Source organism: Anomaloglossus baeobatrachus, chromosome 3 (genome assembly GCF_048569485.1).
Source record: "Anomaloglossus baeobatrachus isolate aAnoBae1 chromosome 3, aAnoBae1.hap1, whole genome shotgun sequence".
Lineage (NCBI taxonomy): Eukaryota > Metazoa > Chordata > Amphibia > Anura > Aromobatidae > Anomaloglossus > Anomaloglossus baeobatrachus.
Genome location: NC_134355.1, coordinates 170860367 through 170875130, shown reverse-complemented (window position 1 = coordinate 170875130; position 14764 = coordinate 170860367). Strand labels below are relative to the sequence as shown.

General features: G+C 43.9%; 1 protein-coding gene across 2 annotated transcripts in view; it reads left to right on the top strand.

Annotated features, from left to right (window-relative positions):
* The window catches only part of SLC22A2 (solute carrier family 22 member 2), a 148735-nt gene that overhangs the window by 112567 nt on the left and 21404 nt on the right, over positions 1-14764 (top strand). For both annotated transcript variants that reach the window (XM_075338171.1, XM_075338170.1), the window contains one exon: positions 6464-6563. In XM_075338171.1, coding sequence (XP_075194286.1) covers positions 6464-6563 — 100 coding nt within the window. The remainder of the gene's footprint in view (positions 1-6463; positions 6564-14764) is intronic.

The following is a 14764-nucleotide window of genomic DNA, read 5'->3' as shown; positions in this document are numbered from 1 at the left end:
ACTTAGTTTACTGGGCGCAGCAGTTGGCACACAATCAGAACTTTTAGGTTTAGCCATGCAGCTGAGAAAGTTAACCTGACGACACCAGGCTCTGCATGTACATTTATATTGACAGAGATGTACTGATCAGAGGAACAGTGGGTATGGTTGGACTCATGTACTCCAGCAATGTTAATTACAGGTAATAAAATATTCATTATAAGTAAACAATGTACTGTGGCATGAGGCGGTAGCCAAGGGCGAGGTACTTGCTTTCCATGTTCCAGCATGCCACAAAAAAAATGGGGGTCCTGGATGTGTGTTTGTGGTCTGTTGGTGCTGTGGACACCTTCAAGTTCAGCAATGCCATTCTCTGTGTGGTGTCAGATCCCTTTATCCCCAAGATGAGGAAGCCAGACAAGTTTACACAAACAGTCATTTTTTACTGAGGAATAAACTTACGTACAAAGGGTGGCAGGTATTACACATAGTAGTTTTCTTCTGTGTAATACAAAGGCCCATGCATACTGGTTCTGGATTGTGGCACAATACTTGTGAACATTTCAGATGAAGAGCATGACAATAGGGGTTACTCCATTGTTTAATAAAACTAATATAGGGGAGCTACTACCCTCCTAAATGCACCACTGGTCTGGCCAAATGCACCGTCTCCTCAAGGCCGTCCCCAAAGTCTAGTTCACTACTGCTACATTACCACTAGCGAGGGGCACACTCGAGCTGTTAAGTTTGGGGTCCATACCATGCACATGTAGCGCCCCACGGGGCAGGTGAATAACCTACTCGTTGCCGGGCCGTTGCGGGTCGGGTCAGGCGATGTCACGGGTGGCCTTGCCTGGTTCCGTTGTCCCGAGGCGTACAGAAAATGAAGGGAAAGTGGGATGGTTGGGAAAGTTTGTCGTGACGCCACCTGTGGTATGCGGCCAGGGATTAGCTGCTGCTGCAGAATTCCTCTCCAGGGAAGGTGTTATGGCAACCAGGATGGTGTCGCTTCACACAGGCAGAGCGGGCCCCGGGTAGATGACGGGCAAATGGTAGTCCCTTAGAAGCGCGCAATCACAGTGTAGCTAAACAGAGTCGGAGTCGCCAACTGCGGGTACAGGTTCTTTTATTCACTGATTTAGAGCTGCACCCAGGTGCTGTTCTCTGCCATCGTGGGCTCCGGTCAATCCCAAGCAAGTAAGGGGCCACCACCGGTGTTTGAAGAGAGAAAAATAGAGAGAGTGTTCTATTCCTAGGATGTCCCCCTCAGCAGTTAGGTACCCTGGCTGAGCTCCCACTCCAAGCCCCGGGCCTAGAAAAGTCCAAGAGCTCCAGAGGTGTCTTTTCAGAATGATGGTCCCGATTTGTCTGAGTTGTGTGAGTGTGTTGCGCCTCCTTCTACCCCCAGTGGAACTCGCCTCCCAGGTGGCTGGCTTCGGTGACCGGGGAAGTCCCATGCATCGTGATGGCAACCCTCCTGCCTACCCTGAGCCATCCCAACCTGTGTGAAGGCTTCTAAGCTGTATGTAAAGTGTGGAACAACAGTGATTAAACCCCCCTTTCCTGAGATGGATACTGCACCTTAATTGAGGTGCAGTACCCTGTGGCGACCAGAGCCTTAGGGGCGCCACACACGGACCGAAAACAAGGACTTCTCAAGGAAATCCATGTAACTGTTCAGGTTCAGCCTCCAGGATGATGATAGAAATTTAAAAAAAGGAAAAGAAAAGAAAGAATAAAGTAGGACTGTTATACTTACTGACCTTCCCCATGGCTGTAACACTGTTTTCAGATCCACTCATTACCTCTCATACATATTTACTGCTTCCCCTGCCCACCATCAGACCTAGCGTCTGTGATTGTTTGAAGTCAGACCGCCCCTACCCTGTGTGACAGCATCTGTGATTGGTTGGAATCACACACACTGTCTGCATCCTTATAGTGGTGCAAAAAGAAATTAATTAAATTTGTAACCCCTGGCAGAAAACCGCACCAAAATAGCATCAAAACCGTTTTTGTACAGTTTTCTGCCAAGAGATACAGATTTGGTGCTGAAATTTATACACCATATTTCTGCACCAAATCTTCATCTCCTGGCAAAAAAGTCGCATCAATACCGCATCAAAATCACATCTCATTTTGATGCTTTTTTTGCCAGAAGATGAAGATTAGGTGCTGGAATTTGGTGAATAAATTTCAGCACCAAATCTGCATCTCTTGCCAAAAAAATGCAGTATTCTGCCAGAAGACACAAGTCTGATTGAATTCAGTTCACCTGAAGTGAGGTCACTGAGTTCAATCAGTTCACCTGAGGTGAGTTTACCTGCAGTCACATGTGGGGTACCATGGGAACCTCCAGCTGTGACCGCACATAAACTCAGTGACGTCACCATTCACAACTGTGGCTCAGTCAGTGCCTGCCTGAAGCCACAGTGGGCGGTTATGTTCTGTAATGTGCCCGTGCGCTGTGACTTCAGTATGTAGCAGAGTCAGGATCGTCGTAGGACCTCGTGTGGATTATGTAGCACTTTGGTTTTTGGTGATTTAATAAAGTCGAGAAAGAGGGTGGGTTTTTTTGTATTTTATTGCAAATAAAAGGATTCATTGAGTGTTTGTGTTTAATTCTTTTCACCTACAGGAATAGTGATGGGGGTCTGATAGACCCTCTCCATTACTAATCTAGGTCTTAGTGGCCGCTGTGAGCTGTCATTAACCCCTTATATTACCTCAATTTCCACCGCACCATGGCAATTGGGATGAGCCGGGTAAAGTGTCAAGAATGCTGCATATAATGGGCGGCTGCTATTTTTAGACTGGGGAGCCCAATAGCCATGGGTCTCCCCAGCCTGAGAATACCAGCCCCCAGCTGTAGGCTTTATCTTGGCTGGGTATCAACACCGCACGCCATTTTTTAAAATTATTTATTTAAATAATTTTTAAAAAAGCCACATAGGGTCACCCATATTTTGATAAACAGTCAAGATAAGCACACGACTGGGGGCTGCAGCATCTAGTTGTATGCTTTATCTATGCTAAGTATCAAAATATATGGGGGACCCTACACCAATTTTTATTTATTTGTACACCGCTATAAGGATGCAGACAGAATGTGTGATTCCAACCTATCACAGACGCTGTCACACAGGGTGGGGGTGCGGTCTGGCTGCAATCAATCACTGACACTGGATGGGGGAAGCAGTGAGTATGTAGGAGAGTTAATGAGTGGACTCAGAAGTAGTGTGACAGCCGTGCTTGAGACTCAGTAAGTATGACAGTCCTGCTCTAATCGCCCTAGCCCTTTCTACCACCAATTTGCAGCACAATGTTTGGATCCCTGTATACGACTTACATGGGGTTCAGTGTCTGGGCAGATGTTCGGGTTCAAGTTTAGTTCCAAACTAGATTTATTTATTTTAAATACCCAAAATGAAAGGAGTCTTTGAATTTTGCCAAAATTAAACATAATACCCAATGAACAGGATATATGCAATTTATTATTTTATTCTAAACCGTGTTCCAGGATACATAGAATTACATACATACATAACAAATGATGGGGTACAGTGCAAGAAGGGGAAAGAACCCCACGTGTCCCTGGTATATTGAGACAGATACATTTTATTGCAGTAAAAGGGTGCAAGGAAAATATACAAAAAATAGTGCAAGGGAATATACAAAACATTATTAATGATGGTGCCAGACAAAATGGAACTATGAGTCAACTCTATAATGATTATAACCCATATGCATCAGTAGAAAATCACGTACATGTCTAAATACGCGACCAATTCCACTCACCCATAACTGATCACTCAGTGTCCTTCTATTACCAGGGCCACACAGGGGGCCTCTATGTCCTGCTATCTTCATATTACAAGGAAAAACCTGCTAACAGAAGTAAACACATGATTTGGTGGCTGCGTTGGGCTAGATAACCTGTCAATTGTTTACAAACAACATTATGGCATTCAATGGCTTATATGCATAACTAGGTGTACTACCCGGCTTCGTCCAGGTTAATAACTGCTGTTAGCAAAATAGAATGTATTAACAAAAATTTATTCTGCACACAAAAACCACAAAACAATTAGATAGAAATGTAATTATTAAAAGGCAAAAACAAAGCTAATAGAAGCATTTCACAACATATATTTCAACACCACAGATATTCCACACAGATTTAACTAAATTGGCCAAGTAATGTGCTCCGTCTATCTCCTTCCAGATCTGTCTCTTTCCCTGCCTGTCTCTGTCTGTCTCTTTCCCCGTCTGTCTCTTTCCAGGTCTGCCTGTCTCTGTCTCTTTCTTTGTCTATCTCTATCTCTGTTTCTTTCCCCATCTGTCTCTTCCCACGGCTGTCTCTTTCCCAGGTCTGTCTCTTTCCCCGTCTGTCTCCCCGTCTCTTTGTCTGTCTTTTCCTGTCTGTCTCTTTCCCTGTCTGCCTGTCTTTGTCTGTCTCTATTTCTCTGACTCTTTCCCCGTCTGTTTTTATCAAGGTCTGTGTCTTCCCCATCTATCTTTGTCTGTCTCTCTGGCTGTCTCCTCCTTCCCTGTCTGCCTGTCTCTGTCCCTGTCTGCATGTCTGTCTGTCTCTTTCCCCATCTTTCTCTTTCCAGGTCTGTCTCTTTCCAGGTCTGTCTCTTTTTTTCACCGTCTGTCTCTGTCTGTCTCTTTCACCATTTGTCTCTGTCTGTCTCTTTCCCTGTCTGTCTCTATCTCTCTGTCTCTTTCCCTGTCTGTCTCTGTCTGTCTCTCTCTATCCGTCTCCCCACCAACATCTTTTTACCTCACATATAAGCTTCTTATACTATGAATGTCTTTTGTTCCTATAGCAACCACTCACAGCTCCTACTAATAATAACCTGTAGTTCCAGGCTCCATTTGCTTTAATAAAGGCATATTTTTTTGGACAGTAACTGTAAAGCGCGGGGTTAAATTTTCCTGTCAAAACATAGTCTATGACGTTCCCTGGGTCACATGAGGTGTCTGTGCAAAATTTTGTGATTGTAAATGCGACGGTGCGGATACACTTTTCGTTTCACTTTTTCCCCATTATGTAGATAGGGGCAAAATTGATTGGTAAATTGGAACACGCTGGGTTAAAATTTCGCCTCACAACATAGTCTATGATGCTCTCGGGGTCCAGACGTGTGAGTGTGCAAAATTTTGTGATTGTAAATGCGACGGTGCGGATACACTTTTCATTTCACTTTTTCCCCATTATGTAGATAGGGGCAAAATTGATTGGTAAATTGGAACACGCAGGGTTAAAATTTCGCCTCACAACATAGCCTATGATGCTCTCGGGGTCCAGACGTGTGAGTGTGCAAAATTTTGTGGCTGTAGCTACGACGATGCAGATGCCAATCCCGGACATACATACATATACACACACACACACACACACACACACACACACACACACACATTCAGCTTTATATATTAGATTTGTTCATGACAGTGAAAATTGGGATATACAGGAAACATTTTAGAAACAGAAAACAGGCCTGGTGTGTTGTTTATACATAATGTAATAAAATGTACTGCAGCTTTAGAGAGTAAAATCGAGGTGACAGACTTCCTTTAGGTTGGGATTACATGGCAACTTTTGCTTAATAACTGTCATGTGACTAAAGTTCATTAGGTCTCACTGCTACATCACAAATTAAAGTGAATGGGGCCACATTGTGACCCCTATGGTTTCTACAACTGCCTCAATAAAGACACAAAAATCCACTGTGGTTGGACTTTTTGAAACTTGCTTATTGCAGTGGTAGGAAACTTGTCATCGCAATCTAAAGGTAAATCTAAATCTAAATCTAACGATATATCGCCAGGGTCACAGATTCCCTGACACACATATGGCATCGTTAGCGACGTCGTTGCGTGTGACACCAATGACACGTCGTTCATTTTCAAAAAATCGTTGATTGTTGAGGACGCAGGTTGTTAGTCGTTCCCGTGGCAGCACACATTGCTATGTGTGACACCTCGGGAACGACGAACTACAGCTTACCTGTGGCCGCCGGCTATGAGGAAGGAAGGAGGTGGGTGGGATATTACTGCCGCTCATCTCCGCCCCTCCGCTTCTATTGGGCGGCCGCTTAGTGACGCTGCACGAACAGCCCCCTTAGAAAGGAAGCGGTTCGCCGGCCACAGCGACGTCGCTAGGCAGGTAAGTCCGTATGACTGCTCCGAAAGATATTGTGCACCATGGGCAGCAATTTGCCTGTGACGCACAAACGACGGGGGCGGGTGCGCTCGCTAGCGATATCGCTGCGTGTAACGGGGCCTTTACTCCATTCACTTGTCTTGTGTTCTCATGTAGCAGTGCCACCTCGTGAACTTTGGGCACACAACAGGTGTTGCGTCCAAAATGTCCGTGTAACCCTCGCTTTCTACAATGTACAGGTGGTCTCCTAAATGAATAGTCTTTCTATCTGAGTCTTTTAATTTATCTGCTTTTTGTCATTTTGATACACAGCTGTTATAGGAATAATTTCTGGGATATTGGTGTTGTTCCTGCCTGAAACCAAAGGCCGTGCTCTCCCAGAAACCATTGAAGATGCAGAGAATTTACATAGGTAAGTTTAAGTGTTACCTAATATGTGTATTGTTTATTCAATTAATTAATCAATTCATTCATTCATTCATTCATTCATTCACTTAGTGGAAGTGATTCTTATATTTTAATTTCACTTATGGAATACAAATAAAAACTTGCATTGTAGTTGTAGTAGGTAGCCTGTGCTCACACAAGGTCTTTTGAAAACTTGTTAGAGCTAAAATTGTTTTTGCTTGAAAATCCATTTTTGAATACCTCAAAGTACTCTGTAATAACATAGCTTAAAACAGTTTATGAAACAAACCTATGTAACTATTGAGAGAAAACAGGCACCACAAAGATAGTTTTTTGGTTAGGATCATGTCTGCCACTAGCCTTTAATTTTCCAGTATATTTAAAGCTGTTTTGTGAAGGCCTCATAGTTTTGTTTGAGAACATTAGGTATCAAACAGCATTATGAACATCATGTGGAAAAAGGTGTCCTGGACAGATGACACCAAAGTAGAACTTTTTGGGCTAAATAAATGCAAAATGCTATGTCTGGCAGAAAAAACGATCTCTGCATATGACCCTGAAAACACCATCCCCACTGTCAAACATGGTGGTGACAGCATCAGCTGTGGGAAAAAATGTCTTCAGCGTGGATAGGGAAGCTGGTCAAGAGTTGATGGGAAGATGTGTGGATCTAAATACATGGTAATCATTCAAATTAACCTGTAATAAGCTGGAAAAGACTGGGGTGTAGGTTCACCTTTCAGCAGGACAACGGCCTTAAACATACTGCCAGACATACAATAGAATGATTTAGATCAGAGCATATTCATGTGTCAGAATGGTCAAGCCAAAGTCTAGACTTAAATCCCATTGAAAATCTGTGGTAAGACTTGAACATTGCTGTTCACCGATGATCTCCATTCAATCTCACAGAGCTAGAATTATTTTGTAAAGCAGAAAGGTAAAAAACAAAAATCAGCTTCTAGAAAAGACTTGCAGCATTAATTGCAGCAAAAGGTGGTCCTACAAAGTATTGACTCAGGGGGGCTGATACAAATGTACGTCACAATTTTGCGATTTATATTTTCAAACAATTTAGAAAGCAATGTATTAATTACTTTACACTTCACAAACACTTTCTACTTTCATGTTGGTATAGCTCATAAATCCTAATAAAATACATATAGGATTTTTGGTTGTAAGATGAAAAAATGTGGAAAAGTACTTTTTCAAGACACTGTTTAAAAAACTCTTTGCATGATTTCAGCCATATTTGTTTAACTCCTTAAAGGGGTGGATCACCCATTTTTTGTATTTTTTCTTTGCGTCTAAGTTATAATTTTAGGTCTCTTCTTAATTGGCCTCTGTTTCAAGTTCTGGCACTGAGTGGTGGTATTCTCCTCGCTCAATGGCCGGTCATATGACACCCTGGTGCTGTGGCCGCTAGTATCCTCTGACATCACGTCAAGTTCCGGGCTCTCAGACTTGATGTGACATCAGGGTTTTGTCAGCGCCACTCACACTGATTGACTGGGCTGTGGGTGGTGACTACCGCACGTCACAGCCCAGCATCGAGGGGAAGATCCGGAGGGCGCCAGTGTGGAGCGGTGAAGAGCGCTTAGCATCTGGCAGATTTGTGAGGTACAGGGCGCTAGTATGGAGTACAGGGGGGGTTTCTTCAGCTGAAACCCCCCTGTCATGTAAGTATCTGATCTCACTATCCAGCCACCCGCTCTGCTCAGCTGGCAGGAGAGCGTGTGGTGTCAGACAGTGTGATCTTGTACCCACCAGCAGCACAGGTGACCAGACGCAGAAAGAGACTGACAAGTTGGTGACATGTAGCACACTATGTGTCAGAGCAGAGCATGTCACCAACTTGCTCTGCTTTGTCACCTATCATGCTGCATGGGACTAAGTTACTGCACACTGTGACTTGTGCTGCATGGGACTAACTGTCTCCACTCTGTCACCTGCACAACAAGTCACAGAGTAGAGCAAGTTGGTGACATGCAGCACAGCATGTGACAGAGCACCTCTCTTCCCTCTCTCTCTCTTCCCTCTCTCTCTTCCCTCCCTCTCTCTTCCCTCTCTCTCTCTTCCCTCCCTCTCTCTCTTCCCTCTCTCTCTCTTCCCTCTCCCTCTTCCCTCTCACTCTCTCTCTCTTTTCCCTCTCTCTCTCCTGGCATGGTCAGTACAGAAATTTCTCTATCGTGGAGGGGTGAGAGGGAGTAATAAAGATGGAGTTCCTAATGTGTCTGTGTATTTATTTCTAATAAAGCATTTTTTCTCTGTGTGATGTCTTTTTTTAACCCTTTATTGGAGATTCTTAATGGCCGGGTCAAACTTGGCCTGACATTAAGAATCTCGGGCTTTATACCAGCTGGTAAAACAATGCTGGTATTAACCCCTTATTACGCAGAATGCCACCTGGCACCAGGGCCATTGGAAAAGTTGGATACAGCGCCAGAAGATGGCGCTTCGATGAAAGCGCCATTTTCTGGGGCGGCTGTGGACTGCAATTCGCAGCGGGGGGGTGGGGGGGGCAGAAAGGTTTGGCCACCCTGCGCTGCGGATTCCAATCCCCAGCTTCCTGGTTGTACCTGGCTGGACACAAATTATGGGCGAAGCCCACCTTTTTTTTTTAATTATTTCATGAAATAATTAAAAAAAAAAGGCTTCTCTATATTTTTTATTCCCAGCCGGGTACAAATAGGCAGCTGGGGGCAGCCTGTACCTGTCTGCTGTACTTGGCTAGCATACAAAAAATATGGCGAAGCCCACGTCATTTTTTTTTTTTTTTTCGTTTTTAGGCAAAAAACTTAAAAAGGTCTTCCCTGGTTTTTCCATTGCCAGTGAAGGTAACACCAAGCAGTGGGGGTTAGCAGCCAGTAGCTGCTTGGGCTACCCATAGCAATAGAAAATGCAGCGGGAGCCCACACATTTTTTTTTTACCCTTAACGCTAGGGTTAAGCGGGCTTTACACGCTACGATATATCTAACGAGATGTCGGCGGGTTCACGTCGTAAATGATGCACATCCGGCATCGTTAGTGATATCGTAGCGTGTGACAGCTATGTGCGACGGTGAACGAGCAGAAATATTCACCTTCTCGTTCATCGTTGACACGTTGCTCATTTTCAAAAAATCGAAAGTCCGGTTGTTCATTGTTCCCGAGGCAGCACACATCGCTCCGTGTGACACCCCGGGGACGATGAACTGCAGCTTACCTGCGTCCAGCCGGCAATGCGGAAGGAAAGAGGTGGGCGGGATGTTACGTCCCGCTCATCTCCGCCCCTCCGCTTCTATTGGCCGACTGCCATGTGACGTCGCTGTGACGCCGAACGTCCCTCCCCCTTCAGGAAGTGGATGTTCGCCGCCGACGGTGAGGTCGTTTGGAAGGTATGTATGATGGGGGGTTACAACATTGTGCGACACGGGCAAGAAATTGCCCGTGCCGCACAAACGATGGGGGTGGGTGCGATTGCAAATGCGAAGGCACGAGAAATCGACACACGTAAAGCAGCCTTTAGGGTTATGTGTTTGGTTTTTTTTATTTTTAATGAATTTTTAAAAGAAGAAATGGACATGGGCTTCGCCCATCGAGCACCCGAGCATTTTGCTGCTAATTCATCCCTACTCCTGATTACACAGCCAGCAGAACAAGTAATCAGATGACTCCAGCGTGTGTGGACTGTGAGGTCAGCTGAGTTCAGTCCAACACTGGAGTCAGCTGATCTGAACTCAGCTGAACTCCTGCCCGCACACGCTGCGATGGATGCAGCGGGACACAGAATAAGTAATCGGCCGACACTGGAGTCAGCTGATCTGAACTCAGCTGAACTCCTGACCCCATAGCCCGCACACCGTCACACGTGATCGGCAGCAGGCAGTGACTGCTGTTAACCTGCATCCATCGCAGCGTGTGCAGGTTGTGAGGTCAGGAGTCAGCTGACTCCCGATAAGCTGGCTCCAGTGCCGGACGATAAATTCTGTGTCCTGCTGCATCCAGGATCCGGTAAAATAACAATTGTGGTTGCATGCTTTGCACATTTAATCCACAGGATCCGGTCATATGCGGTTTGCGTTTTTTTGCCTACAGGCAAAAAAATGCTGATGTGAAAGTAGCCTACAAAATGCATGCCACACACATGATACGGACGACACACAGAGACTAAGCAAGAGGGGAAAAAGCAATCTCATGACCCCATCATTTTTTCCCCCCAATTATTTATTTTTTTCACATGTTGCGCCAGCTAAGGCTGCTTTCATACATCAGTTTTTTGCCATCAGGCAAAATCCAGCAAAAAACGGATAAAGCTGGATCCGTTTTTTTCCCGCATTGAATTGTGTTAGCGCTGGATTGTACCCGATGCCCTTGCGTTGCATCCGTTGTGCACGGATCCGGTGAAATTTATGTGTCCAGCTGCCGGAAAGGACGCAGCATGCAATGTTTTTTGGCAGCGGCAAAAAAAGGACCACGCTGACCGGCGTCATGTACAATGAAAACCTATGGGCGCCGGATCCGTCGTGATGCGGCATACAACACATTACAGCGACTGATTCCATTTTTTTCTACAGCGCATGCTCAGTAGCACAACGGATCCATCCAAAAACTGAAGGAACTGATGGAAAAAACTAATGCAACGGATCCGTTTTTTCGCCTGATCCATTGCATCAGTTCTTACATCGGATTGTGCCTGATGCCAAAAAACTGTGTGAAAGTTGCCTAATTATAAGTTCTGTACACACACACACACACACACACACACACACACACACACAAATGCAGCATTATTAGGCAAGTTGTATTTTAGAGGATTTTTTTTATTATTGATCAACAACTATGTTCTTAATCAACCCAAGTGACTCATACATATCAAAGCTTAATATTTTTGGAAGTTGGAGTGGGTTTTTTTTAGATTTGGCTATCCTAGGAGGATATCTGTTTGTGCAGGTAACTATTACTGTGCATAATTATTAGGCAACTTAATAACAACCAAATATATTCCCATCTCACTTGTTTATTTTTACAAGGTAAAATTTAGAAATAAACATTTCTGACATGCAAAAACAAAACCCCCAAAAAATTAGTGACCAATATAGCCACCTTTCTTTATGATGACACTCAACAGCCTACCATCCATAGATTCTGTCAGTTGCTTGATCTGTTTACGATCAACATTGCGTGCAGCAGCCACCACAGCCTCCCAGACACTGTTACGAGAGGTGTACCGTTTTCCCTCCCTGTAGATCTCACATTTTATAAGGGACCACAAGTTCTCAATGGGGTTCAGATCAGGTGAACGAGGGGGCCATGTCATTATTTTTTCATCTTTTAGACCTTTACTGGCCAGCCACGCTGTAGAGTAGTTGGATGCATGTGATGGAGCATTGTCCTGCATGAAAATCATGTTTTTCTTGAACAATACTGACTTCTTCCTGTACCACTGCTTGAAGACGTTGTCTTCCAGAAACTGGCAGTAGGTCTGGGAGTTGAGCTTCATTCCATCCTCAACCCGAAAATGTCCCACAAGTTCATCTTTGATGATATCAGCCCATACTGGTACCCCACCTTCACCTTACTGGTGTCTGAGTTGGAGTAGAGCTCTCTGGCCCATCCATCTGGGCCATCAAGAGTCACTCTCATTTCATCAGTCCATAAAACCTTTGAAAAAGCAGTCTTAAGATACTTCTTGGCCCAGGCTTGACATTTTATCTTATGTTTCATGTTCAAAGGTGGTCATTTTTCAGCCTTCCTAACCTTAGCCATGTCCCTGAGTATGGCACACCTTGTGCATTTTGATACTCCAGTAACGTTGCAGCTCTCAAATATGGCCAAACTGGTGGCAAATGGCATCTTGGCAGCTTCACGCTTGATTTTCTTCAATTCATGGGTAGTTATTTTGCGCTTTTTTTTACCCAACACGCTTCTTGCGACCCTGTTGGCTATTTGCCATGAAACGCTTGATTGTTCGGGGATCACGCTTCAAAAGTTTGGAAATTTCAAGACTGCTGCATCCCTCTGCAAGACATCTCACAATTTTGGAGTTTTCATAGCCTGTCAAATCTCTCTTCTGACCCATTTTTCCAAAGGAAAGGAAGTTGCCTAATAATTAAGCACACCTTATATTTATGTTGATATCATTACACCCCACCCCTCCTCATTACAGAGATGCACATCACCTGATTTACTTAATTGGTAGTTGGCTACCAAGCCTATACAGCTTGGAGTAGGACAACATGTATAAAAAGTATCATGTGATCAAAATACTCATTTGCCTAATAATTCTGCACACAGTGTACACACACTATAAACTAAATTAGAACAAGCAGAAGATAGACGCTTTCTTCCCCTGGTTTTGCAGAGCTGGGAGCTTCTGCTGTCTCTGTTGTGATTTCTCTCAGTGCTTCCACACAGTGAAGAAGGCAGGAAGGAGTCTTGGAGTGGAGAGCTGAGTGGGTATGTTAGATACAGTCCTACAGCTGCAAAGAATTATGGGAGATGTAGAAACTGAACCCAGGAAGTCAGGAGAGATTAACCCCATCAGAGCTGGAGCCAGAAATGAGGATGTGCTGCTAGAGCACGATAAAAGGTAATATTGCTGAAATAACATAATAGATGTGTGGAGAGGCACAAATTAGCAAGATATATGAGAAAAAAAATCAGTTTTGGTAACTGGACAACTTCTTTAACGACCCATGATGTGCTATGTATATTTTGGGTCAATCTCCCTGCCTTTCATGTGGGCCTGCACGTCAAGCCCGTATTTTTAATCAGCAGTCATGTCCCTGTAACAGTATCGGGAGGAGCGGCACTTTGCTCTTGGTTATTAACCTATTTAATGCAGCTGACTATCTCTGACAATGCACTGGTAGAGTGGTGCACTTTTCTGTCTTCTCATTGGTGTTCCTGGGACGATGTGTTGTCATAAAAGACAGGGGTCAGCTGAGGACCTTTCTGTGTGTCATCTCAGCATCTCAGTACTCCTAAGAAAGCCATCCCCTGGCCGGTGTTCATAGGAGACTGTGATTTATTCTACATACAGCAATGCTGTTGTATTGCCCTATATAGAAGAAGGGATCAGACTATTGCAGGTTCAAGTGCCTTAAGAGGACTACTAACTACAGTAAAAAAGTAGAAATAAAATGTCTTAAAAAGAAATATGAAAAAAAATATATAAAAACAATAGAAAGTGTTAATTACTCCCATTTTACCACCTTAAAAATTAATAAAAAATACACATTCAAGTGCATCTCAATAAATAAGAATAATATCATCAAAAAGTAAATTTATTTCAGTAATTCAATACAAAAAGGGAAACGCATATATTATATAGAGTCATTACAAACAGAGTGATCTATTTCAAGTGTTTATTTTTATTAATGTTGATGATTATGGCTTACAGCCAATGAAAACCCAAAAGTCATAAGGTCATAAAATTAGACTATTATATAAGACCAACTGAAAAAATGATTTTAAACTCAAAAATGTTGACACCTACTGAAAAGTTTGTACAGTAAATGCCTCAATACTTGGTCGGGGTTCCTTTTGCATGAATTACTGCATCAATGCGGCATGGCTTGGAGTCGATCAGCCTGAGGCACTGCTGAGGTGTTATGGAAGCCCAGGTTGCTTTGATAGCAGCCTTCAGCTCATCTAAATTGTTGGATCTGGTGTGTCTCGCTCCATAGATTTTCTCTGGGGGTTAGGTCAGGCAAGTTTGCTGGCCAATCAAGCACAGTGATACTGTGGTTATTAAACCAGGTATTGGTACTATTTTCAGTGTGGACAGGTGCCAAGTCCTGCTGGAAAAGGAAATTTCCATCTCTAAAAAGCTTGTCGTCAGAGGGAAGCCTGAAATGCTCTAAAATTTCCTGGTAGACGGCCACGCTAACTTTGGTCTTGATAAAACACAGTGGACCTACACCAGCAGATGACATGGCTCCCCAAACCATCACTGACTGTGGAAACTTCACACTAGACCTAAAGCAGCTTGGATTGTGGCCTCTCTACTCTTCCTCCAGACTCTGGGACCTTTATTTCCAAATGAAATACAACATTTACTTTAATCTGAAAAAACACTTTAGACCACTGAGAAAAAGTTCAGTTCTTTTTCTCCTTGGCCCTGGTAAGATGCTTGGTCATGAGTGGCCTGACACAAGGAATGTGACAGTTGCAGCCCATGTCCTGGATACATCTGTGTGTGGTGGCTATGGAAGCACTGA